This window comes from Narcine bancroftii, unplaced genomic scaffold (assembly GCF_036971445.1).
Source record: "Narcine bancroftii isolate sNarBan1 unplaced genomic scaffold, sNarBan1.hap1 Scaffold_125, whole genome shotgun sequence".
Classification (NCBI taxonomy): Eukaryota; Metazoa; Chordata; class Chondrichthyes; order Torpediniformes; family Narcinidae; genus Narcine; species Narcine bancroftii.
Genome location: NW_027211860.1, coordinates 253,521 through 275,569, shown reverse-complemented (window position 1 = coordinate 275,569; position 22,049 = coordinate 253,521). Strand labels below are relative to the sequence as shown.

The 22,049-nt window shown below is 48.0% G+C and overlaps 1 protein-coding gene across 8 annotated transcripts in view; it reads right to left on the bottom strand.

Moving 5' to 3' along the window:
- LOC138750369 (glycogen synthase kinase-3 alpha-like) overlaps positions 1 to 22,049 on the bottom strand; it is a 75,444-nt gene that overhangs the window by 36,987 nt on the left and 16,408 nt on the right. For 2 of the 8 annotated variants that reach the window (XM_069912435.1, XM_069912437.1), the window contains exon 2: positions 15,047 to 15,142. The exons of 3 other annotated variants lie outside the window; for them this stretch is intronic. In XM_069912435.1, coding sequence (XP_069768536.1) covers positions 15,047 to 15,048 — 2 coding nt within the window. In that variant the 5' untranslated portion in view covers positions 15,049 to 15,142. 3 more of the 8 variants (XM_069912438.1, XM_069912439.1, XM_069912436.1) reach the window with 3 other exon arrangements.

Below are 22,049 nucleotides of genomic sequence, written 5' to 3'. Positions count from 1 at the left end.
CATGAGGGAGTCGAAAGAGAAAGAAGAAAGGGGGACATGGTCCTTTAAAGTTCTGCGGGCCGTGCTGGGAGGGCCAATCTCTCGGGGCAGGCTGGGCCCCGTTGACTGCTGTGGCCAATGCTCGAAGCCAAGTGCAGGGGCTCAGCAGGGGTCAGTTGAGATAATTCACCTGGGCCAATTGGGTGAAGGTCAGGCGTGAGTCTGGCCAGGATGCCTGGACAGCAGTTCCTGGTGATTTACGTGGGCCAATCGCAAGGGTCACCTTGATGGCTTGGAGTGAGTCTTTGGCCTTGATTGGCAGGTAATGTGTCCACTGAACTGGAGCACAGCAGCGCCTCCAGGTGGTGGATACTGCCTCTCCATTGACAATCCACCCCTTCGGAAGACATGCTGATTGCCAATAAAGTGCGACAGGTAATAAGAAGATTTAATGGGGCAATGCAAGGGTGCATATAAATTGACAATCACATCATGGAATAACTATAGCAATGATAACAAAAATAAGTGCAATCCCCCAGTGAATGATAGTCACCCAAATGCCCCTCATGGAGCCAAATGGCCCCCAGGATCCCCATGAGGTGGTGATGCTGGTCCCTGGATTTTTGAATTTTGGCCATTGAGTCCCGAATGTGGTCAGTCAGGTGGGTGATGTTAAAGGATTCCTTGGGAATGTAGGTGCAGCACTCCTGGCCAATGACAGCACAGCCGCCAGCAGGTAGTCCAGGGCTATCTGATTTGGCATTTCCACCATAACTCTCTCCTTCAGCTCCACAACTGTCCAGGTCAGGGTGTCCTGTGTATGGTGCAGGGACACTGCTGTCTCGTTGGCCAACATCTCTAGGAGGGTGGTCATCTGGGTCACTTCGTTGGAGAGCCATGCGGTGCCATATCTGAGGAAGGCGATCATCCAGAATAATTCGCCTGCAGTAAGGGCACATTGCAGTGGTCGCTAAAAGGCTGGGTGCTCCCATAGGTCATCAAGAGAGTGGATGTAGGGCACCTTGAATGTGGGGAAATGGCAGCCCTACCAGGTGGCAGTAAGCTAGGAGTAGATATGGTGGCCACCTACCCAGTGGGTCCCATTTATGGTCCAGGGGCCCCCCACCTTGCTGACACCAACAGAGGTGGTGATGCGGAGGCCGGTTACATTGTGTGCTAGCCGTCACAGCTGCCGTCTGGGAGGGTGGAGGTGTGTCTTTGGGGGAGTCTTAACCAACACTTCTTTGGTCTATGGAGGAGCTGTGGGATGATGCAGAGTGTCGGGACTCGAGTGGTGGTCCAATTTTAGGCAGGCAAATACTGGTTCCTGAAGCATCCACCCCATCGGGAGTCAGTGGAAGGAATAGTGTTGAGTTAACCCAAACCCACTGAAGCAAAGAGTCTCGGTAGGCAGTTCATCTGAGAGTCGTCTAGTTGGTTGGGGTTGAGTGGTAATGCTTGATTGGTGTGTGCTGGAGTTTGGACACAGACCCTGCAGTCTGAACTATTCGTGGTGGTGATGAAATCATAGGTAATGCAGAGGAACGTGATCACCGATCTGACATTGCCAATGGTTGCCGCTAGCAGCAAGGGTAGAAGCAGTGCTTGCATGTCCTGTGGGGTTGAAAAAAAATTCATTGTCCCTTTGTGAGATGGTGGGTGTGGAGACAGGAGAGTTTGCTTTGGCCCAGAATTGCGAACTACTGGGAATATCCTGGACTGAACGTGACAATCTCCCCCAACTCTCCCCAATACCTCACTCTCAGGGGTTTTTGGGGGCTCTGGTTCCATGGATGGGAGTGTTGAATGTGGTGAGATATGGGGTTGTCTCCTTGGCTGGTGGGGCGTGGGTTAAAGTGATCCACAGCCTGTTGCAGCACCGTCAGCTCCACCCCCCACCGACCCACCTTGATGTGTGCGAGTGGGTCAGAGTGCAGATGCTCTCTGTGAACTGGCCTTTCATCCTTTCAACCAACCAGGATGCCTGGGGGTGATAGGGGATGTGGAGCAGCCAGGATATCCCCACCTCAGCAGCCCAGTCTTGGGCTTTAGACCCCGAAAAGTGTGAGCCAGGATTGAATCGCTCCTCCAACAGGATTCCGTAAATGGAGGACAGGGGCTGTAATCCTTTAATGGTGTTATTCTGGTCGGCTTTCTCACAGGAAGTCGAGCACGTCGATTTTGGACTGATTCAGGGTGAGGGCGACCCTGAACTGTTCTGTCCATCATCATGTGCTGTAAACCCCTAGATGGCTGCTTTTGCGGTGAGCCCAGGCAGCCAGTGCCCCATTGTCAGTGTCTGGTGGGGAGGTGGAGTAAGTGCATCTTTGAGCAACTTTGGCCAAGGCCACATTGTGCGCAGCCTCCTCTATGGTGTTGCAGGTCTGGATGTCTACGTGGTGAACTGTGATCTCTCTGTGGGGGCTTGGTCCCAGAGCAACTGCCCGTGGTGCTGTCCCCAAAGGGGGCATCGTGGATTTCTCACCCTGTCTCATGCCATTGGGCCATACAGACCACCATGCCATTGGCCACTGCCCATGAATCGGGGTGGATGTTAATGGGCCCAGTGGTGTCCTGAAGTGTGAATGCCATTGCTGCCAGTTCAGCAAGTTGGCTGGAGCCCCCCTCTCCCTCTTTGATGATGACGTTCCCCATGGTAGAGTAGAGAGCCGCTGCCTTCCGGTATTGATTACCCCCTTTCCAGCGGCTCGAGCTGCCTGTGATCCAGGCTTGTATCTGGCTGTGTGGGCTCACTGCAAAATCAGCCACCGATGGGCTGACAGCACATGACAATGGGCAGAACAGTTCAGGGTCGCCCTCACCCGGAATCAGTTCAAAACCAACGTGCTTGACTTCCCCATCTGTCAGCAGGTAAAGTCAAGAGGAAGGCCAACAGGGCCTCCGGGACAAATTTGCTGTGGCATGGGAGCTGGTCGTGTATGGCAGATCAATGATATTGGACTCCTCCCTCACCAAGATTAAAAAAATACCTAGTATATCCTGACCATGGTGAATACGTATTCTGCTGCACTGGTGGCAGTGTCCTGTGAGAAAGCCAACCACAATAACACCATTAAAGGATTACAGCCCCTGTTCTCCATTTACGGAATCCTGTCGGAGGTGCCGATCCAATCCGGGCTCACACTTTTCGGGGTCTAAAGCCCAAGAATGGGCTGCTGAGGTGGAGATATCCTGGCTGCTCCACATCCCCTATCTCCCCCAGGCATCCGGGTCAGTTGAAAGGATGAAAGGCCAGTTCACGGAGAGCATCTGCACTCTGACCCCCTTGCACACATCAAAGTGAGGGGGGGTGGCTGACGGAGCTGCAACAGGCTGTGAATCACTTTAACACACGCCCCACCGGCCAAGGAGACATCCGCATATCTCACCACCTTTAACACTCACATCCCCGGAAACAGATCCCCCCAAATCCCCCGAGACTGAAGACTTGGGGAGAGTATGGGTACAACAGCCATGAAGTCCACCCCAAAAGGGGGGAGATTGTTGCTTTCAGTGCTGGAGATTCCCAGTGGTTCGCAATTCTGGGCCTAACCAACCTCTCCTGTCTCCACACCCACCATCTCACAAAGGGACAATGAGTTTTTTTTTCCACCCCACAGGAACATGCAATGCCTGCTTCTACCCTTGCTGCTAGCGGCAACCATTTGCAATGTCAGATTGCTGATCACGTTCCTCTCCATAACCTATGATTTCACCACCACCACGAACAGATCGGACTGCTGGATCTGTGTCCAAACTCCAGCACACACCAAACAAGCATTACCACTCACCCCCAACCAACTGGACGACTCTCAGATGAACTGCCTACCGAGACTCTTTGCTCCAGTGGGTTTGGGTTAACTGTATGGGGTGGACCTAATGGCAGCTCACCACCCCTGGTATCTCTGCTTAACACTATCCCTTCCACCGACTCCCAATGGGGTGGATGCTTCAGGAACTGGTATTTTTCTGCCTAAAAGTGGACCACCACTCGAGTCCCGACACTCTGCATCATCCCACAACTCATCCATAGACCAAAGAAGTGTTGGTGCAGACTCCCCCACAGACACACCTCCACCCTCCCAGTCGGCAACAGTGACGACCGGCACAGAGGGTACCCGGGCTCCGCACTCCATTGGTGTCACCAAGCTGGGGGGCCCCTGGACCTTGAATGGCACCCACTGGGAAGGTGGCCACCGTGCCTACTCCTGGCTTCCTGTCACCTGGTAGGGCTGCCATTTCTCCACATTCGTGGTGGCCTACATCTACTCTTTTGATGACATAGGGGAGCACCCAGCCTTTGGTGACCACTGCAACAAGAGAGCTTTTACTGCAGGCGAATGGTTCTGGATGATCGCCTTCCCCAGATATGGCACTGCATGGCTCTCCAATGAAGTGACCCAGATGACCACCCTCCTGGAGATGTTGGCCAATGAGACAGCAGTGTTCCTGCACCATACAAAGGACACCCTGACCTGGACAGTTGTGGAGCTGGAGAAGAGACCTATGGTGACAATGCCAAATCGGATGGCCCTGGACTACCTGCTGGTGGCTGTACTGTCATTGGCCAGGAGGGCTGCACCTACATTCCCAAGGAATCCTCTAACATCACCCATCGGGCTGACCACATTCGGGACTCAGTGGCCAAAATTCAAAAATCCAGGGACCAGATCCACAAGCATCACCACCTCATGGGGACCCTGGGGGCCATATGGCTCCACGGGTGGCATTTGGGTGACTATCATTCACTTGGGGACTGCAATTATTTTTGTTATCATTGCTATAGTTATTCCATGATGAAATGGACAATTTACATGCACATCGGCATATAATAAGACCTTCTTATTACCTGTCGCACTTTATTGGCAAGCAGTGTGTCTTCCGAAGGGGTGGATTGTCATGGAGTGGCAGTGTCCACCACCTGGTGGCGCTGCTTTGCTCCAGTTTGGTGGATACATTACCTGCCAATCAAGGTCAAAGACTCACTCCAAGCCATCAAGGTGACCCTTGCGATTGGTCCACCTAAATCACCAGGAGCTGCAGTCCAGGCAGCCCGGCTAGACTCAACCATGACCTTCACCCAACTGGCCAAACTCAATCACCAGGAGCTGCAGTCCAGACATCCATGCCAGACTCACACCTGACCTTCACCCAATTGGCCCATGTGAATCACCTCGACTGACCCCTGCCAAGCCCCTGCACTTGGCTTCGAGCATTGGCCACAGCATTCAATGGGGCCCAGCCTTCCCTGAGTGATTTGCCCTCCCAGCATGGCCCGCAGAACTATAAAGGACCATGTCCCCCTTTGTTCTGCCTCTTTTAACTCCTCGTGGCTAGTAGGTAGCACCTTCCACACTGGGTTGGGGTGAGTCTCGAGGTTAAGTAGGGGAGGGAACTCACAATATCACCTTGATCCTGAATGTTGAATGTGTACATTCATGTAATTTCCCCCAGGCTCCCTGCGTACTCTGTGTGTAGAAGTTTGCCTAACATATCGACCCTGTTGTCCTGTTTCCATCCCCAAAATAAAAGTGTGCTTTGTACCTCCGCTTTGGTCTGGTTCTTAAACTGTGGGACCCACATGGACCCGACAACAATGGAGGAGGGGAAGCAAAGTATTTTGTCAATAAATGGAGAGTCAAATCACAAGAAAAAAAGACAGATAGATCTGATCAGAACGTGGCAAGAAATTAATGTATGTTTAGGGAAAATTGTAGGGATCTCAAGAAAAGTACCAGTGTGTCAAAATATGAACAGAGGCAATAGAATATTAAATTTGTGTTATGACAGAGTATAAGATATTTTGAAGACTGCTACATGGAAGAAATTCTTCAAACAATTAAGCACAAATACGGAGTGGCTAGTGGGACCTTCTTCTATTTTCTCCCACTTAGATCATTCTTAAGAGAAAGATAGGGACCAACGTTGACCCCACCTAAAATTAGTGAAATGCAACAAAGAGTCTGGATGGGGAAAACACCTAAATTTATCAATGAAAATTCAAAACCAGGATAGCAGAGGTCAAGAGAAAGATGGGAGTCGGACTTGGATGTGACAATTTCAGAAAGAAGCTGGTCAGATTGGTGTAAGGACAGCACAACATCAATTAGAAAAGCAGGATATGGACTGGTTCAGTCTAATATTTTACACCAATTCTATCTTACCCCAGAAAAATGACCTAAGTATCAGAAATGTGTTTCAGATGTGGGAAGGAGATTTTATAAACATCAAATATAATATGGGGGAAAGGATTAATATAAATCGAAACAAAGGTGGAAGGAAGATTGAAATATAAAAATTCAAGAAGAAATAGGGTCAAGATTGTGTCAAGAGTGTTACAAATATGATTAATGCCAGATATAAAATACAATTCTCCACATCAATTCTGCTATACTTCATATAAATTAAATGGACTTATCTCCAATTATTCCGAGAAATGTTTTCAATGTAATCAGGTGATCGGGACTTTTTTTTCCATTTTGGTTTGGACCTGTGTAAAAGTGGAAGATGTTTGGAAGGATTACAATATATTATTAGGACAAATTATGAAGATAAAAATACAAAAGGACGCGAGAATATATGTGCTTGGTCATATTTATGAAGCAGATACAAAACTGAAGTTGGAAAAATATCAAATAAACTTTCTGAGTCCAGCCATAGCAGCAGTGAAGAAATGTGCAACACTAACGTGGAGAGCAGAGAGTTTTGTAACGAGGGATGGGACATTGAAATGCAAAACTGTGTCACCATATAACCATTGACAGAGCGGAAACAGGCCATGTCAGCTTTTCGAGTCCACACCGGTTCACCAGAACAAATCCACTAGCTCAATCCTCCCACTCTCCGCCAATATCCCTCCAACCCCCTCACCTCCATGTACACATCCAACCTTCTCTTAAATGACAGAAGGGACCCTGCTGCAACTATCTCATTCGGAAGAACATTCCATTCAGCAACCAGAATCTGAGTGAAGAAGCATCCTCTAATACTTCTCCTAAAGTTTTGCCTTCTTACCCTTAACTCATGGCCTCTTGTTCCAACCTTCCCTTTTTCTCAGGGGAATGATTTTGTTTATGTCTATTCTATCTATTCCTTTCATAATTTTAAATAGCTCCATCAAGTCGCCTCTCAGTCGTCGACATTCCAATGAATAAAGTCCCAGTCTCCTTAATCTCTCCCTGTAATCCAGATGCTGTAAGCTAGGCAACATCCTTGTAAATCTTCTCTGCACCCTCTCCAGCTTATCTATATCCTTCCTATAGTTTGGAGACTAGAATTGAGCACAGTACTCCAAACCTGGCCTCACCAATGCCTTAAACAGCTGCAGAATGTCCTCCCAGCTCCTACACTCTTCACTATGGTTTATGAAGGACAGCTGACCATATGCCTTCTTAACCACCCTGTCTACATGGGAATCCACCTTCAGTGAACTCGGTACCATAACTCCAAGATCCCTCTGTTCCTCTCCATTCCTCGACACCCTCCCCTTAACTGTATTTGTCCTATTTTGAATATTTTTTTCTGGAATGCAGCACCTCACACTTGTCAACGTTAAATTCCATCTGTCAACTTTTCCAAACAAACCAAATCCTATAATCCAAGAGAACCTTCCTCACCATCCACCACTCCCCCTATTTTCGTATCATCTGCATATTTGCTTTCCCAATTAAGCACCTCCTCAACAAAATCATGAATATAAATGATAAACAGGGAACCCAACACTGATCCCTGAGCCACCCCGCTAGTCACAGGCTTCCATCCTAACAGATAGTTGTCCACCATGACTCGCTGCTTTCCATCTCCCAGCCACCTCTGAACCTATCTCACTATCTATTAATCCCTAGCGACTGAACCTTCCTAACTAACCTTACATGCAGTACCTTATCAAAAGCTTTACTAAAATTTAAATAGATCTCGTCAACCGCCCTACCTTCATCCACTTTTCTTATCACCTCTTTAAAACATCAACAAGATTCATCAAACATGATTTTCCCTTCACTAACCCATGCTGGGTGTCCCCAATCAATCCCTGCCTATCCAGATATTTGTACATACTATCTCGAAGTATACCATCTATAATCTTCCCCACTCGGAAGTCAAACTTACTGGCCGATAATTACTTGGCCTACACCTACTGCCTTTTTTGAACAACAGAACTACATTTGCAACCCTCCAATCCCGCGGCACCACACCCTCCTCCAGTGATCTTTGATAAATCATGTCAGTGGCCCAACTATTTGTTCCCTGACCTCCCTTAAAGTCCTGCGAAAAGTCCCATCAGGACCATGAGACATCCACCTTAATTGACCCTAGAAGCTCCAAAACTCTCGCTTTACTAATCCTTATCCTTTCCATAATTAAGCCCTTTGCCTCTCTGATCTTGTATAGCCCAATGTCCGTTTCCCTCGTGAATACAGACGAGAAAAATTTGTTCAATATTTCTCCCATCTCATACGGTTCCTGAAATAGTTCACTAGTCCCATCATCCAGTGGACCTATTCTATGTTTAACCCTCCTTTTACTGTTCCCATATCTGAAAAACCCTGAGGATTCACCTTCACCTTATTAGCTATGGACACCTCATCCCTTCTTTTTGCCTTTCTAATTTCCATCTGAAGGTTCTTCCTGCAATCTAAGTAATGACCAGACATCTCCTTAATCCCTTGTTTTTTTATATTTGGTAATAGGCTTCCCTCTTTTCCCAAACCAACTTCTTAATTTCATCAAAAAACAATGGCTCCCTCGAACCTTTAGTCTTCCCCTTTGGCCTGACTGGAACATAAAGATCCTGTACTCTCAAAATCTCACCACTAAATGCCCCCCAAATTTTCTCTACATCCTCTCCAGGAAAAAGTTCAGCCCACACAACTCTCTGCAAATCCCTCCACATTTCTCCAAATCTGGCCTTCCTCCACTCGAAGAACTTCAACCTCGGACCCGACCTATTCCTTTCCATCATTAAGATAAAACTAATGGACCCATGATCACTGGATCCGAAGTTCTCGCTAATGCTCACCTCTGTCACCTGCCCCATTGCATTCCCAAACAACAGATCGAACACTGCTCCCCCTCTAGTTGGCGTCTCAACATATTGCTGCAAAAAGCAATCCTGAACACAATGCATAAATACTAAGCTATCCTGCCCTTTTACTGACTGCGTTTCCCAATTGATGTTTGGAAAATTGAAATCCCCAACCAACACCACCCTATTTCACTTGCATATCTCACCTATTTCCTTGCACATTTACTCTCCTTGTTCACTTTCCCCATTTGGAGACCTATAATATACCAAAATAGTAACCTCAACCTTCTTGTTTTTCAGCTCTACCCACACTGCTTCTCTTGACGAGCCCTCCAGTCTATCTTGCCTCAGCACTGCTGTAATATCCTCCCTGACATGTAATGCCACACCTCCCCCTCTTGAACCACCAACTCTTGTCACATCTCAAGCAGCGAAATCGTGGAACATTCAACTGCCAGTCACAACCATCTTTCAACCACGTCTCGCTAATGGCCACAACATCATAATGCCACATGTCAATCCACTCCTTTAGCTCATCCAGCTTCTTTACTACACTCCTCACATTAAAATAAATACAACTCAGGGATCTCCTACATCCTATCTTCTGCAAATCCTCCTCTCTACCATTCTCACAATTTTCACTGCAACATCTGTTTACGACTTCCTGTTTTTCCGCCCTCAAATTATTTAAACTTGTCTCTTTCCTTATCCTACTAACCCTCACCGTATCACTATCGCCCTTTTCCTTTTATCCCTACAGAGTTTGACACCACACCTCTGCCCATCATAGTCTGACTATCCCCCTCCGCAGTATTCAAGGTGGAGTACTGATTTCTGAAGATTACAGACTCGGGTGCTTGGACATGAACCTGATGCCTCCCTTTCCTCCTCCTAACGGTAACCCACTGCACCTCGTCCCATGGGCCCATGTGCGACTATCTGCCTGTAGCTCTCGTCTATGATAGCCTCTTTCTACCTAACCAGAGTAAGGTCATCGAGCTGCAGCTCAAGTTCCTTGACCTGGTCCTTCAGGCCACACTCCTTGTCCGTGATGGCCTCACTCTCGCTAACCAGAGGGAGGACTAGATATCTGTCTCTGGATTCTCTGCTCAGGGGACCACCCTGCAGTATTCATCAAGTCCTGGCCTCTCTGTGTCAGCAGGAATTCTGTGCTGACCACTATCTGATGGCTTTGTTGTCAAAAATTTTGTCTATGAAAACTTTTCCACAAAGGTAATGTGCCAAAGTCCAGCTGACTGGGACATTGCGCCAATCCTTCAGAACACCTGAGACAGGGAGATCCTTGGTTCATAGAGGCACTTTGTGCCCTTGTACTTAGTTTCCATACTCAGCCTGATGCAGCCTCACACGATGAGGGCCACATTGGTTACACCCTTAACCCCATTGTAATGGAATATATATTTGGGAGAATCTGGTAAAATTAGAGTAGGTTAAATACATACACACATTTTAAAACAGATCTTATTTGAAATACTGAAGAATTCATATTCAGTTACATCACAGAAACGATGGAGAATGCTATGCACATTTCACAAGTAGCTGCTAATTGAAATGAGGTCATGAAATAACTAGACCATTGTTTTGGTTTGGAGACAGGCTGGCTGGTTGAATATCTACAAAATGCCGACAGAAAGGTCACCCCAGGGTTTTGTTTAGCTAAGACAACAGCTTGACCAAGAAGGATAACTTCTGTTGTTTGCTGAAGAGGTGGGTGGGGGGGGGGGGGTTTGCAAGTGAGAGAGTCACAAGGGCTTTCTAGTAGTCTCAATTGGAGTGAGAGAGAGAGAGAGAAAGGGCTGAAACAAGCTTTCTCATCCAGAGTGTGTGTGGCACTGAAAGCAGCTAAACAGTGCAAGCCAGGAGAAGATTGTATGAACCAGAGTGGCAGATGGCTGGAAGCGCTATCTGTCTGATGTTTCTCTCAGAATAAGTGGAACAGGAAGGAACACAGTGCTAGCATGAAAGAAAGAGGTTATTATCTGGAGAACCCTGATGGGCCAAGTTTTATCAGCGACACATTGAGCTGACTAATGGTGGTAGCTCAGTTGTGGAAATCCTGGAACAACAAATCTCTCTCTGCAAAGCCTACAGAACTTTCCTGAGTGGCAAAGCCTGATGAACTTTATACATGTTCAATTCCTTACACAGTATCAGAATTGCCTACAACTAGTGAACTTGGAAGAATGAGAAGTGAGATTGAACTGTGAACCAAATAACTTTTCTTAAATGTACACACACATCATACACATGCGCTTAGATTAGAAGGCGATTAAGGTTAGTTAAGTTAATAGAGATAAGTTAAAGTTTGATTCTGTTTTAATATTAAAAGATAAATAAAACAACTTATTTTTAAATAACGACTTGTCTTGGTGAATGTCTATTGCTGCTGGGTTTTGGGGTCCTTTGGGCTCATAACACCATAGTCTGGTGACGTACATGGACCTCCTTCCCACTCCATCCATTTTGGACCCCCACATGAAGAGGGAAACTGCTCTGGTAATAGCCAGGGCAGAGGTGTGTGGGATGGGCCACGCCTGCATCACACGCAGCAGTACCGAGAGCACCTTGCACCTGATGACCAGGTTCTTCCCCATTACTGCTAAGGAATGTCATTCCCACAGACCCAATTTCTGGTGAACCTTTACAATCGGCTCTGACCAATTCTTGTTGCATGCCTCGGCCTCTCCAAGCCAGTTCCCCGACACCTTCAGGTAGTCAGATCTGACTGTGAAGAGGACAGCGGACTGATTTACCAAAGTGCATTCCTCGCTTTTGTTCCAGTTTACCCTGGAACATAGCATTGTATACTTCTGGGCCCAGCCACTTCCAGACTTGTGTACAACTCAGCCGGTCTTCCAGAACTGGGGGTCTCTGTGCTGGTCCCTGTCTCCTGGAGCTGGGGGACTCTACACTGCTCCCTGTCTCCTGATATTGGTGCTTTGTTCTCTACCAGTCCCACAACACAACCCTGACCCCTTTACGGAATGTAGAGGTACAGAAGGATCAGTGAAAATATGGGTAGTTTTGCCAGGGTGGGGTCCATCCAGGAGCCTGATAACAGCAGGGAACCCGTGGAAGGGGATGGAGGGCATTCGATGGTGCACCAGCAGGACACTGCTGAGGGTGCGGATACCCTCGGGCTCTCGAGGGTAGAAGGCGCAGGTTATTCCAATGGTTTAGGTGAGGTCGACCGTTTACATCCTGTACCACACGGATTGCAGGCTCTTCAATCTGAGGCACCTGCAAGCTCACTCCAAGACACAAGAGGAATTTGTCCGTGAACTACTCTTTGCAGATGATGCCCCTTTTGTTTCCCATTCAGAGCCAGCTCTCCAGTGCATGATGTCCTGTTTTGCGGAAACTGCCAAAATGTTTGGCCTGGAAGTCCAGCCTGAAGAAAACTGAGGTCCTCCATCAGCCAGCTCCCCACCATGACTACCAGCCCCACCACATCTCCATCGGGCACACAAAACTCAAAACGGTCAACCAGTTTACCTATCTCGGCTGCACCATTTCATCTGATGCAAGGATCGACAAAGAGACAGACAACAGACTCGCCAAGGCAAATAGCGCCTTTGGAAGACAACACAAAAGAGTCTGGAAAAACAACCACTTGAAGAAACACACAAAGATCGGTGAGTACAGAGCCGTTGTCATTACCACGCTCCTGTTCGGCTCCGAATCATGGGTCCTCTACCGGCATCACCTACGGCTCCTAGAATGCTTCCATCAGCGCTGTCTCCGCATCATCCTCAACATTCATTGGAATGACTTCATTACCAACATCGAAGTACTCGAGCTGGCAGAGTCCGCAAGCATTGAATCCATGCTGCCGAAGACCCAACTGTGCTGGAATGGACACATCTCCAGAATGGAGGACCATCGTCTTCCCAAGATCGTGTTCTATGGTGAGCTCTCCACTGGTCACCGAGACAGAGGTGCACCAAAGAAGAGGTACAAGGACTGCCTAAAGAAATCTCTTGGTGCCTGCCACATTGACCACCACCAGTGAGCTGATAGCGCCTCCAACCGTGCATCTTCGCACGTCACAGTTCGGCGGGCAGCAACCTCCTTTGAAGAAGACCGCAGAGCCCACCTCACTGACAAAAGACAAAGGAGGAAAAACCCAACACCCAACCCCAACCCCAACCAACCAATTTTCCCTTGCAACCGCTGCAACCGTGCCTGCCTGTCCCGCATCAGACTTGTCAGTCACCAATGAGCCTGCAGCAGACGTGGACATATCCCTCCATAAATCTTCGTCCACGAAGCCAAGCCAAAGAGAGAGGTGAGGCCAGGGTCCAAATTAGAGCAGGCGCAGGTCATCAAAGGTGAACATAACAGGTGCCTGGAACTGTGATGAGGATACTAAGGGCTGGTAGAGGTAGGTAAGGAGGGGGTAGTTGTGTTCCGATGAGGGATTGATGAGGGAGAGGCCACATGGATGGGACTTCGAGACAAGGAGCCTCTGATTGTCCAGGGATGGGGCCTGTAAATAGACCCGCAGACATCCAGCACATAGCATCTTTGACCCAGTACCATCAGGAAGGAGATATGGAGGAACAAAATCAGGCTGACAGGCAGGGAAATAACTTCTTCCCACAGGACGTGAGATTGACAATGTAATGTGAGTTGAATGGGTCTGTGGAATGAAAAGGTTGAGAGGGATGTGGACTGTTTCCAAGCAGCTTGGCCAGCAGAAAAGAAGGGCCGAAAGGACTGTTTCGGAGTTGTCTATCTGGATCACACTTTTGAGTTGAATCCTTAATAAAATTCATGACAGGCTGGACTATCATTTTAGATGGAGATTTTAGATTGACACATGCAGCACGGGAACAGGCCCTTTCAGCCTATGAGCCACAACCACTCAATTACACCAATGACCTACAACCCCCAGTACATTTTAAATGGTGGAAGGACCAGGAGCACCTGGTGGAAACCCACGCAGACACAGGAATAATGTACAACTCCCCAGTGACAGTGTCAAATTCAAACTCGGCTTGCTGGCCTCTTGACAGCATTGTTCTAACCGTGGCACTAACCTCACCACTCTCAATGATTCCCAGGATTCTTCCTCCTACTTTCCATGAGTTGTGATTGCTTCCAATACCAGTGCCCTTGTTTCCCTAATGCTCTGACCCCTGCCCAGTGACTCTGTCCCCAATGCCTCTCCCTGGCCGGATGATCACCACTCTCTTTCCCAGGTCTCACCCAAATTTTAATACCCCAATTCCACTCACCCACAGGGCCAAGGGTAACGAGGAGGGGGAAGCTCCTGGCTGTGGTCACAAAGCTCGTTGAAGGACAATGGAAGCAGGAGTCCTAGAGCAAGAGGTGAAGGGCAGAGTTTACTGTAGCAACCAGCTGAACTGGGCTACATTCTCCAGGGTCGGGGGAGAGAGAGGACTGGCTCAGATGGGACAGATATCCCTGTGCCAAGGGTCAGGGGATTCCCCAGCTTGGTGAAGGTATGGGACGCTGCCACCGGGAAGGAGATGGAACACTGCCCTCCCCACATCTCCACTGTCTGGGGGTCCCAGGAGCAGCTCAGATTCCAAGGCCTATAGGTGGGGAAGGGGGATGGGTGATCGATTGGAGAGGATCCCAGTGAGAGAAAGGGTTTGGTGGGAGGACAGACCTGATGGAGGATGGGCTAATTGGGGTGGGGTTTGGGGATGGGGACTTTGGGCTGCGCATGTTGGGGGACAGGGGCTTGTTAAAGGCCCTGGTGGGAGGCAGGAGCTCTGGGGATGGTCCAAGAAATGGGCAGAGCATTGGGGAAGGGCCCAGAGGGGGACAGAGGCTTTGGGGATGGGATCGGTGGGGGAGAGGGTCTTTGTTGACAGGCCCGCTGGTGAACAGGGTTTTGGAGATGATCTCAACAGGGGAGGGGGTTGGGGACAGGCCTGGTGGGAAATGGGGGCTTTGGGGATGGTCCTGGTGGGTGACAGGGGACAGTATTGGGGATGGACCCAGAGGACGGAGACCACTCTTGGAGCTCTGCTTCACCATCGGGTCACTTACATTGGCCCACGGACGTGCTTTGATCTGTGGGAACTTGAATTCGGTGCACTTGGGGTTCATCTCCCGGATCTGCACCCTGGTTGAGGTCCCCAACACCTGTTGGAACAGAAACCACCTTTACTACTGGCTCGAGGTGAGGGGAGCAGGAGGGTGACAATGGGAGGGGATGCAGTGTATGTGTACCAGGTCAGGGACATGGGACGAGCCCTAGAACTGGGGTGGTGGTGAAGGCTGAAACCTTAGGAGCATTTAAGAGGCTCTGAGTCACGTGGATGAAAGAAGAACGGAGGGTTATAAGGGAGGGAGGGGTTAGTTATTTTTATTTTGGTAGGAATACATCGGTCGGCACAACATCGAGGGCTGAAGTGCTTGTACTGTGCTCTCGTGTTCTATGTTAAACCTGTTGGTCTTTCAGCAAGTGGAGATGTCAGGGCGGCAACGCTGTCGACTGGCACATTCCAGGCTGCAGGAGTCATGCGGAGGGATGGACAGTGGGTTGGCGCAGCCAACACGAAGGCACTATGGGGATGGATCATAATCCTCCCATTACCAGGCACTGAGAGGCTGAGACCAAGGGGAACTCCTCTAACAGCAGAGGGGGACAGTAACCACACGGTATCAAAGTGGTGGCAATGAAGGTAAACAGAGACGTATACAGCAATGTGCAGTGAAGGGAATATCTGGATACAACAGGAGGAGGAGAAAAGACTTGCAATGGTCTTCCTCTTTGTAAATAATTTGTAAATAAAGTCAATTTTGTGGGGGGGTGGGGCGGGCAAGAGAAAAGCCTTACTCAGTCAACTTTGCTTCATGAGATACATTCTCCGATCCAGGACATCTCTTCTGCACCCGCTCCAAAGTACAAGGTCAAATTTATTACCATTGGATAGCACAAGTACGACCTGAGAAATAGGGTTTCTGGGGTAAACACATGCCAACACACAACCAAGCCCTCACACCAACAGACAAATGATACATGTGCAGCACGTCCAGAAAAATTACTTGATATTGTTGAATAAGTAGCAGAGTCGAGGAGTATTTGTATGAGCAGCTCATCAACTATTGTTCCACATTTTCCCTGCCCAGAGGGAGAAGTTGTTCTTGGGCCTGGAGGTACTGGCTCTGAAATTCCCAGATCTCTTTCCCGACGGGAATAGCTGGATGATGCTGTTGGCCGGGTGAAGGGGTCCTCGATGATTTAGTCAATGATCGTAGTGGATCACATTGATATTTGGGGTGGTGGGGGGCAGGAGTGTATCCCCAGTGTTGCTCTTGGCCACTTTAGGTCCTGTGGATTGACCTCTGATATTTTTTTAAAATATAATTTATAAATTAAATCCACAAACATTTCACAATTAATAATAACACAAATCAAACGCAAATACGTGTCATAGTTAAAAGAAAGAATAAAGAAATCCCCCCATAAACCACCCCATTCCCCTCCATCACTTTGCTAAAAGAAAAAGAAAAATGAGGACAAGGGACCCCCAAACAGGAGCACCGATTACTTCAACATGTCTTTTCATAAACTGAGGCCTTAAGGAGAAAAGGAATGTCAGAGCCTCATTTAAATATTTAAACACACCCTTTGTAAATATGGGGTCCATCTGCTTCTAGAATATATGGTTATAGTGGCCTGCGACCGGGACGAAACCCATTACACAAGATGGCTTATGAACGCGGTGACTGAACAGACCCTGTGAGAACCAACAAACTTCATCCCAGGTGACATCCTGCACGGCGGGAAGCAATGAGCAATGGCAGGAACACCCACTACTTCGAGGCCGGTGCTGCAGTCTCGAAAGACCTGTCGTCAGCAGCGGGAGAGTATATAAGCAGAGCTGCCAGTTCAACAAACCCATCTTCGACTTCTTGGGTGTGTATCGTTCATTCCACACTTCACGGTTAAATATGCTGGATATTGGTGCGAAGCAAGAGACTTTCAACATCGACCACCTCAAGCCAGCACATCTGGACATTATAACTGGTCTCAAGTCAGCCCCCACGACGCAGATATAGGCAACCGAAAGCAGCGAACAGCGCTCCAATCACTACTTCTGGGGAGGTGGGGGTTCATGCTAACTGGGATGCCACCCTGTACACAAGATGGTTGACGAACTTGGTGACCGCACAGAGTCCACGGGGACCAACAACTTTTGTCGCAGAGGAAAAACCGCACTGCAGGAATCAACAAAGGTGGGAGCACTGACCAATTGGAGGCCGGCACGACTGTGACATCACTCCAGCAACAGCAGTGGGGAGAGAATTGAAGTAGAGCTGCCAGTGTAATAAAGCAATCTTTAACTTTGATTTCTTGAGTTTGTGTCCTTCTTTCCACCCTTCACAGTAGCGCGCAAGCTCCAATTTCACATCGAATGGTCTTGTTCATCTTACATCAGGAGTCATGTGTACAGTTTCCTTATCTGAAGCGTGAGAAGTGCACAAAGATCGTCAGACTTGTTTCTGGGGTGTTTTAAGCAGGTGATAGGAGGAAAGTTTGAATATGGATCTCTTGGTCGTTGGAAAAAAGGAAAATGACCTTACAACATTATGAGAGGACACAGCAGCACGGATCGAGAGAGGATTGTTATATAGAGAATTTAGGTTAAAATGACTTAAGTTAAAATGTGATGATTAATCATAAAAAGGGAAGCCAGAACGGACAGGGAGCTTACTAGCAGCCAAGGACACAAGGTTCAGCTGGATATGTTTTTTTAAACATATCTTTTCATGGTCATAGTGAGAGACATGCTGGAGACAAAAGATTGATAAGAAGGGTGAGAAACAGAATTTAGTGTATGTAGAGTTCGCAGCGTACGTAACGAACGTGATAATTAAAAATGCAGTTATACTTAGAATGCTTTTGCAATACTAACCAATTAAAACAGTATTAATAAGAAGGGGAAGGGCAAACAATAAGGGCATAAAAATCAATGCACTGTATGTATCGGGGCTTAACTGGTGAGAAGCCAGTTGAGTCCAACTCTGCAGACTTGTAAATAATGCTTGTCGTGTCATCAGTTTTAAAGAGACTCATGTGTGAGAAGTTTTATTTCTGACAAATGGGCTTCGTCCGGGATCTACACTCCGGCCGTGAGGGGAGGCGAGAAGAGGGACATCGGAGGCGGTGCACCCCGCTGAGTTCAGCGGCTCCTAGTCCCTTGCTCGTCGCTTCGGGCGGCTTGAGCGAGTGGTATCCGGACAAGGTGACACGACAAGACGGAGAGGAGAAGGGTGACGGTTCAATCCCCGGGAAGACACCGGTAAGTGACGACTTACGATTGTGGTGTGGGGATTGGGTAACAGGTGTAACGGGATACACCTGTTTGGAAAAAAAACCTAACGTAATAGATCAGGTATAGAGCTTTTGTCGTGGCGTGAGGACCCTGTTGTGGGACTCTAGGATAGACCCCAGGGAAACCTCGGCGGTAACCGAAGGAGGGTCAGCACCTCCGACGAAGTGCCGAGAAGAGAGGGGTCAACCCCAGGGAAACCTCAGCGGTAACCGAAGGAGGGACAGTACCTCCGACGAGGCGTCTGAGAAGAAGGGAGTAGGGTCCAGAACGAGAGGGTCCTCAGCAACGATAAACAGATCTAGGTGGGAAAATGGGAGGATCAAAATCTAAGGGCTCGTCTGAAAATTCAGGACAATTCCTGGGAGTTCCCCTTGACAGCCCTTTGGGGAGAATGTTTGAAAATTGGGATAGTAAAAGATATCGAGACAAAAACAAGAAAAAGATGGTCCAATATTGTCTCCTTTGGTCGAAACAACCTATTAAAGGTTCCTCGATCTGGTGGCCGAAATTTGGATCTGATGAGGATTGGGTTAGACGAGCATTAAACATATATGTAAATTCGAGACCAAAGGTGAATCAAGAAGAGTCAGCGTATGCATTTTGTTGGGTTCCCTGGCCAGGATCCTTAACAAAATGTTTTAAATTGAGGGTAGCGGGAGAAAAAAAGTGGGAACCTCTGGACAACCTTCCCCCTCCTTACATTCCCCCGGTGCCTACTGCGCCCGAGGAAAGCTCATTACCGGAGGGGAAAGGTGATGAATCTGATTGCCCAGAAAGGGGCCGGGAAAAAAAGGATGAATTAAGGGAGTCGGACCCTAAACTTCCACTGGTAAACCGACCCTGGACAAGATCCCAGACTGGTCCAGGACCATCAAAGTTTTCAATAAGCCTAAATCCCCTGAGGGAAGTTCCTATGGGAGGACCGGGAGGGGGAACGGGATATGTGAATGTTCCCCTAACTAGTACAGAGGTGCGGGGATTTAAGAAAGAAATGAAAAAGTTATTGGAAGATCCTATAGGACTGGCTGAACAGCTCGACCAATTCCTGGGACCAAACACATACACGTGGGAAGAGATGCAGGCAATAATGGGAACATTATTCTCACCCCAGGAGAGGCAGATGATTCGACGGGCTGCCCTCCTCATGTGGGAATATGAACAACCTGGGGACCCCAGACCCCATGAACAAAAATATCCCTTAAATGAACCCAGGTGGGACAAACGAACACCCGAGTGATTGGCAAGTATGAGACAATATAGAGAGTGGACAATTAAAGGGATACGGGAGGCTGTGCCAAAGGGTCACAATTTCACCAAGGCATTTGGGAACCACCAGGGGAAAGATGAGTCCCCTACTGATTTTTTGGAGAGGGTGAGAAAGAATGTCCAACAGTATGCGGGCTTGGACCCTAGTACACCAATGGGTGAACAGCTTATTCGAATTGAATTTGTTTCCAAATCATGGCAGGACATTAGAAAGAAACTAGAAAAGGAGGAGGACTGGAGCGAAAAACCCCTAAGTGACCTGTTAAAAAAGGCGCAAAAAGTATATGTGCAGAGAGAAGAAGATCAAAAGAGGGCGACAAAGGTTATGGTACAGACTATCCGACAGATGAATGCCGAATCCAGAGGGGAAAGAAAACAAAACCTTCCTCTAAACAATCCAAGATATCCAAGAGAGGGAAGACCCCGGAGGTTCGTTAAGTGCTATTACTGCAATGAGGAAGGACACTTTAAGAGGGAATGCCCCCGATACAAGAGGGAATTGCGTGCCCTCGAACTTATGGAAGAAGATTAGGGGGGGTCAGGGGTTCCAAATGTTAGGGACCAAGTATAAGAGGGAACCCCTGGTAAAACTAAAAATTGGTCCCAAGGGAGAAGAGGTGGTGTTTATGGTGGACACAGGAGCGGAACGAAGTAGTGTAATAACTGTGCCAATCGGAACTGAGCCTGTAAAAAGTAATTTGACAATTTCTGGGATAGAAGGGGCTCCCAGAATGGTATCAATAATTCCCCAAGTAACAGTGAAACTGGAAGAAAGAGAAGGGGTACAAGACCTCTTGTTGTTACCGTCGGCTGGATTTAACCTCCTAGGAAGGGACTTACAGGCTCTCCTAGGTTTGGGTGCTCTCCCTGTGGATGGAGAAGTGCGAGTCCACCTCTGTGCTCTAAAGGAAGAGGATGAACGGCAGATTGACGAGAGAGTCTGGTATAAGGAGGGAAATCGAGGAGGTCTGGACATCCCACCTTTACATGTCACATTAATACCAGGTCATCAGCTGGTAAGGAAACGTCAGTATCCTATTTCTTTGGAAGGGAGAAAAGGGCTACAGCCGGTAATTGAGACTCTAATACGAGACGGACTATTAGAAGAATGCATGTCACCTTATAACACCCCTATACTCCCAGTGAAAAGTCAGATGGATCCTATCGCCTAGTTCAGGATCTAAGAAGTTTGAATGCTATTGTTCAGACCCGCCACCCAGTGGTGCCTAATCCCTATACTATTATGAGTCGGATTCCCCCAGACCATGAGTGGTTTAGTGTTATCGACTTGAAGGATGCCTTCTGGACGTGTCCATTAGAAGAGGAAAGTAGAGATATGTTTGCGTTTGAATGGGAAAATCCATGGACAGGCAGACGGAGACAGCTTCGGTGGACTGTATTGCCCCAAGGGTTCACTGAATCTCCAAACCTGTTTGGACAAATGCTAGAACAAATCCTGGTGGACTATCCACAATCTGATGATTCCCAACTAATGCAGTATGTGGACGATTTACTATTATCAGGACCCAAGGAACAAGAAATGAGGGGAGATACAATTAGACTCTTGAATTATCTGGGGAAAAAGGGTCTACGGGTGTCCAGGAACAAGTTACAGTTCGTTGAGAGAACTGTGGTATATCTGGGACACCAGATAAGTAAAGGACAGAAACGGATTACCCCTGAACAGATTGCGGGAATCACTAGAATGCCGTTACCCCATAATAAGAAGGAAATAAGACAATTCCTGGGACTCTTAGGTTACTGTAGGTTATGGATAGAGGACTACTCAGCTTTGGTGAAGTTTATGTATGAAAAATTGACAAATGAAAATGAATATCCATTGAAATGGACCCAGGAGGAGGAGGGATGGTTCGAGGACTTGAAGCATCGCCTGACACGAGCCCCAGTACTCACTCTGCCCTCTTTAAAACAGCCCTTCCAGCTATTTGTCACTCATAACCAAGGAACAGCTGTGGGAGTTTTAACACAGGAAAAAGGCGGTCAGCGACACCCAGTGGCTTTCCTTTCCAAAATGATGGACCCAGTGTCTCGCAGATGGCCGACGTGTATCCAGGGAGTAGCGGCTGCTGCTCTGTTGGTAGAGGAAGTACGTAAACTTACTTTTGGAGGAAAGATGACTGTGTACACCTCCCATTCTGTGAGTGTTTTATTAACACAAACTGCCCATCGATGGCTGACTGATTCTCGCATATTAAAGTATGAAACCATTTTAATGGTCGGAGAAGATCTACAGTTTGCAAAGATTAATAGCTGCAACCCAGCTCAGTTTTTATACGGCAGTGAAACAGAGAGAGAGGTGGAGCACGACTGTGTCGAGTTGACAGATCTTCAGACCAAGACCCGAGAAGACCTTTGCGATACTCCGCTGGGAGAAGGATATGAATTCTACATTGACGGCTCCGCTAGATGTGTTGACGGAA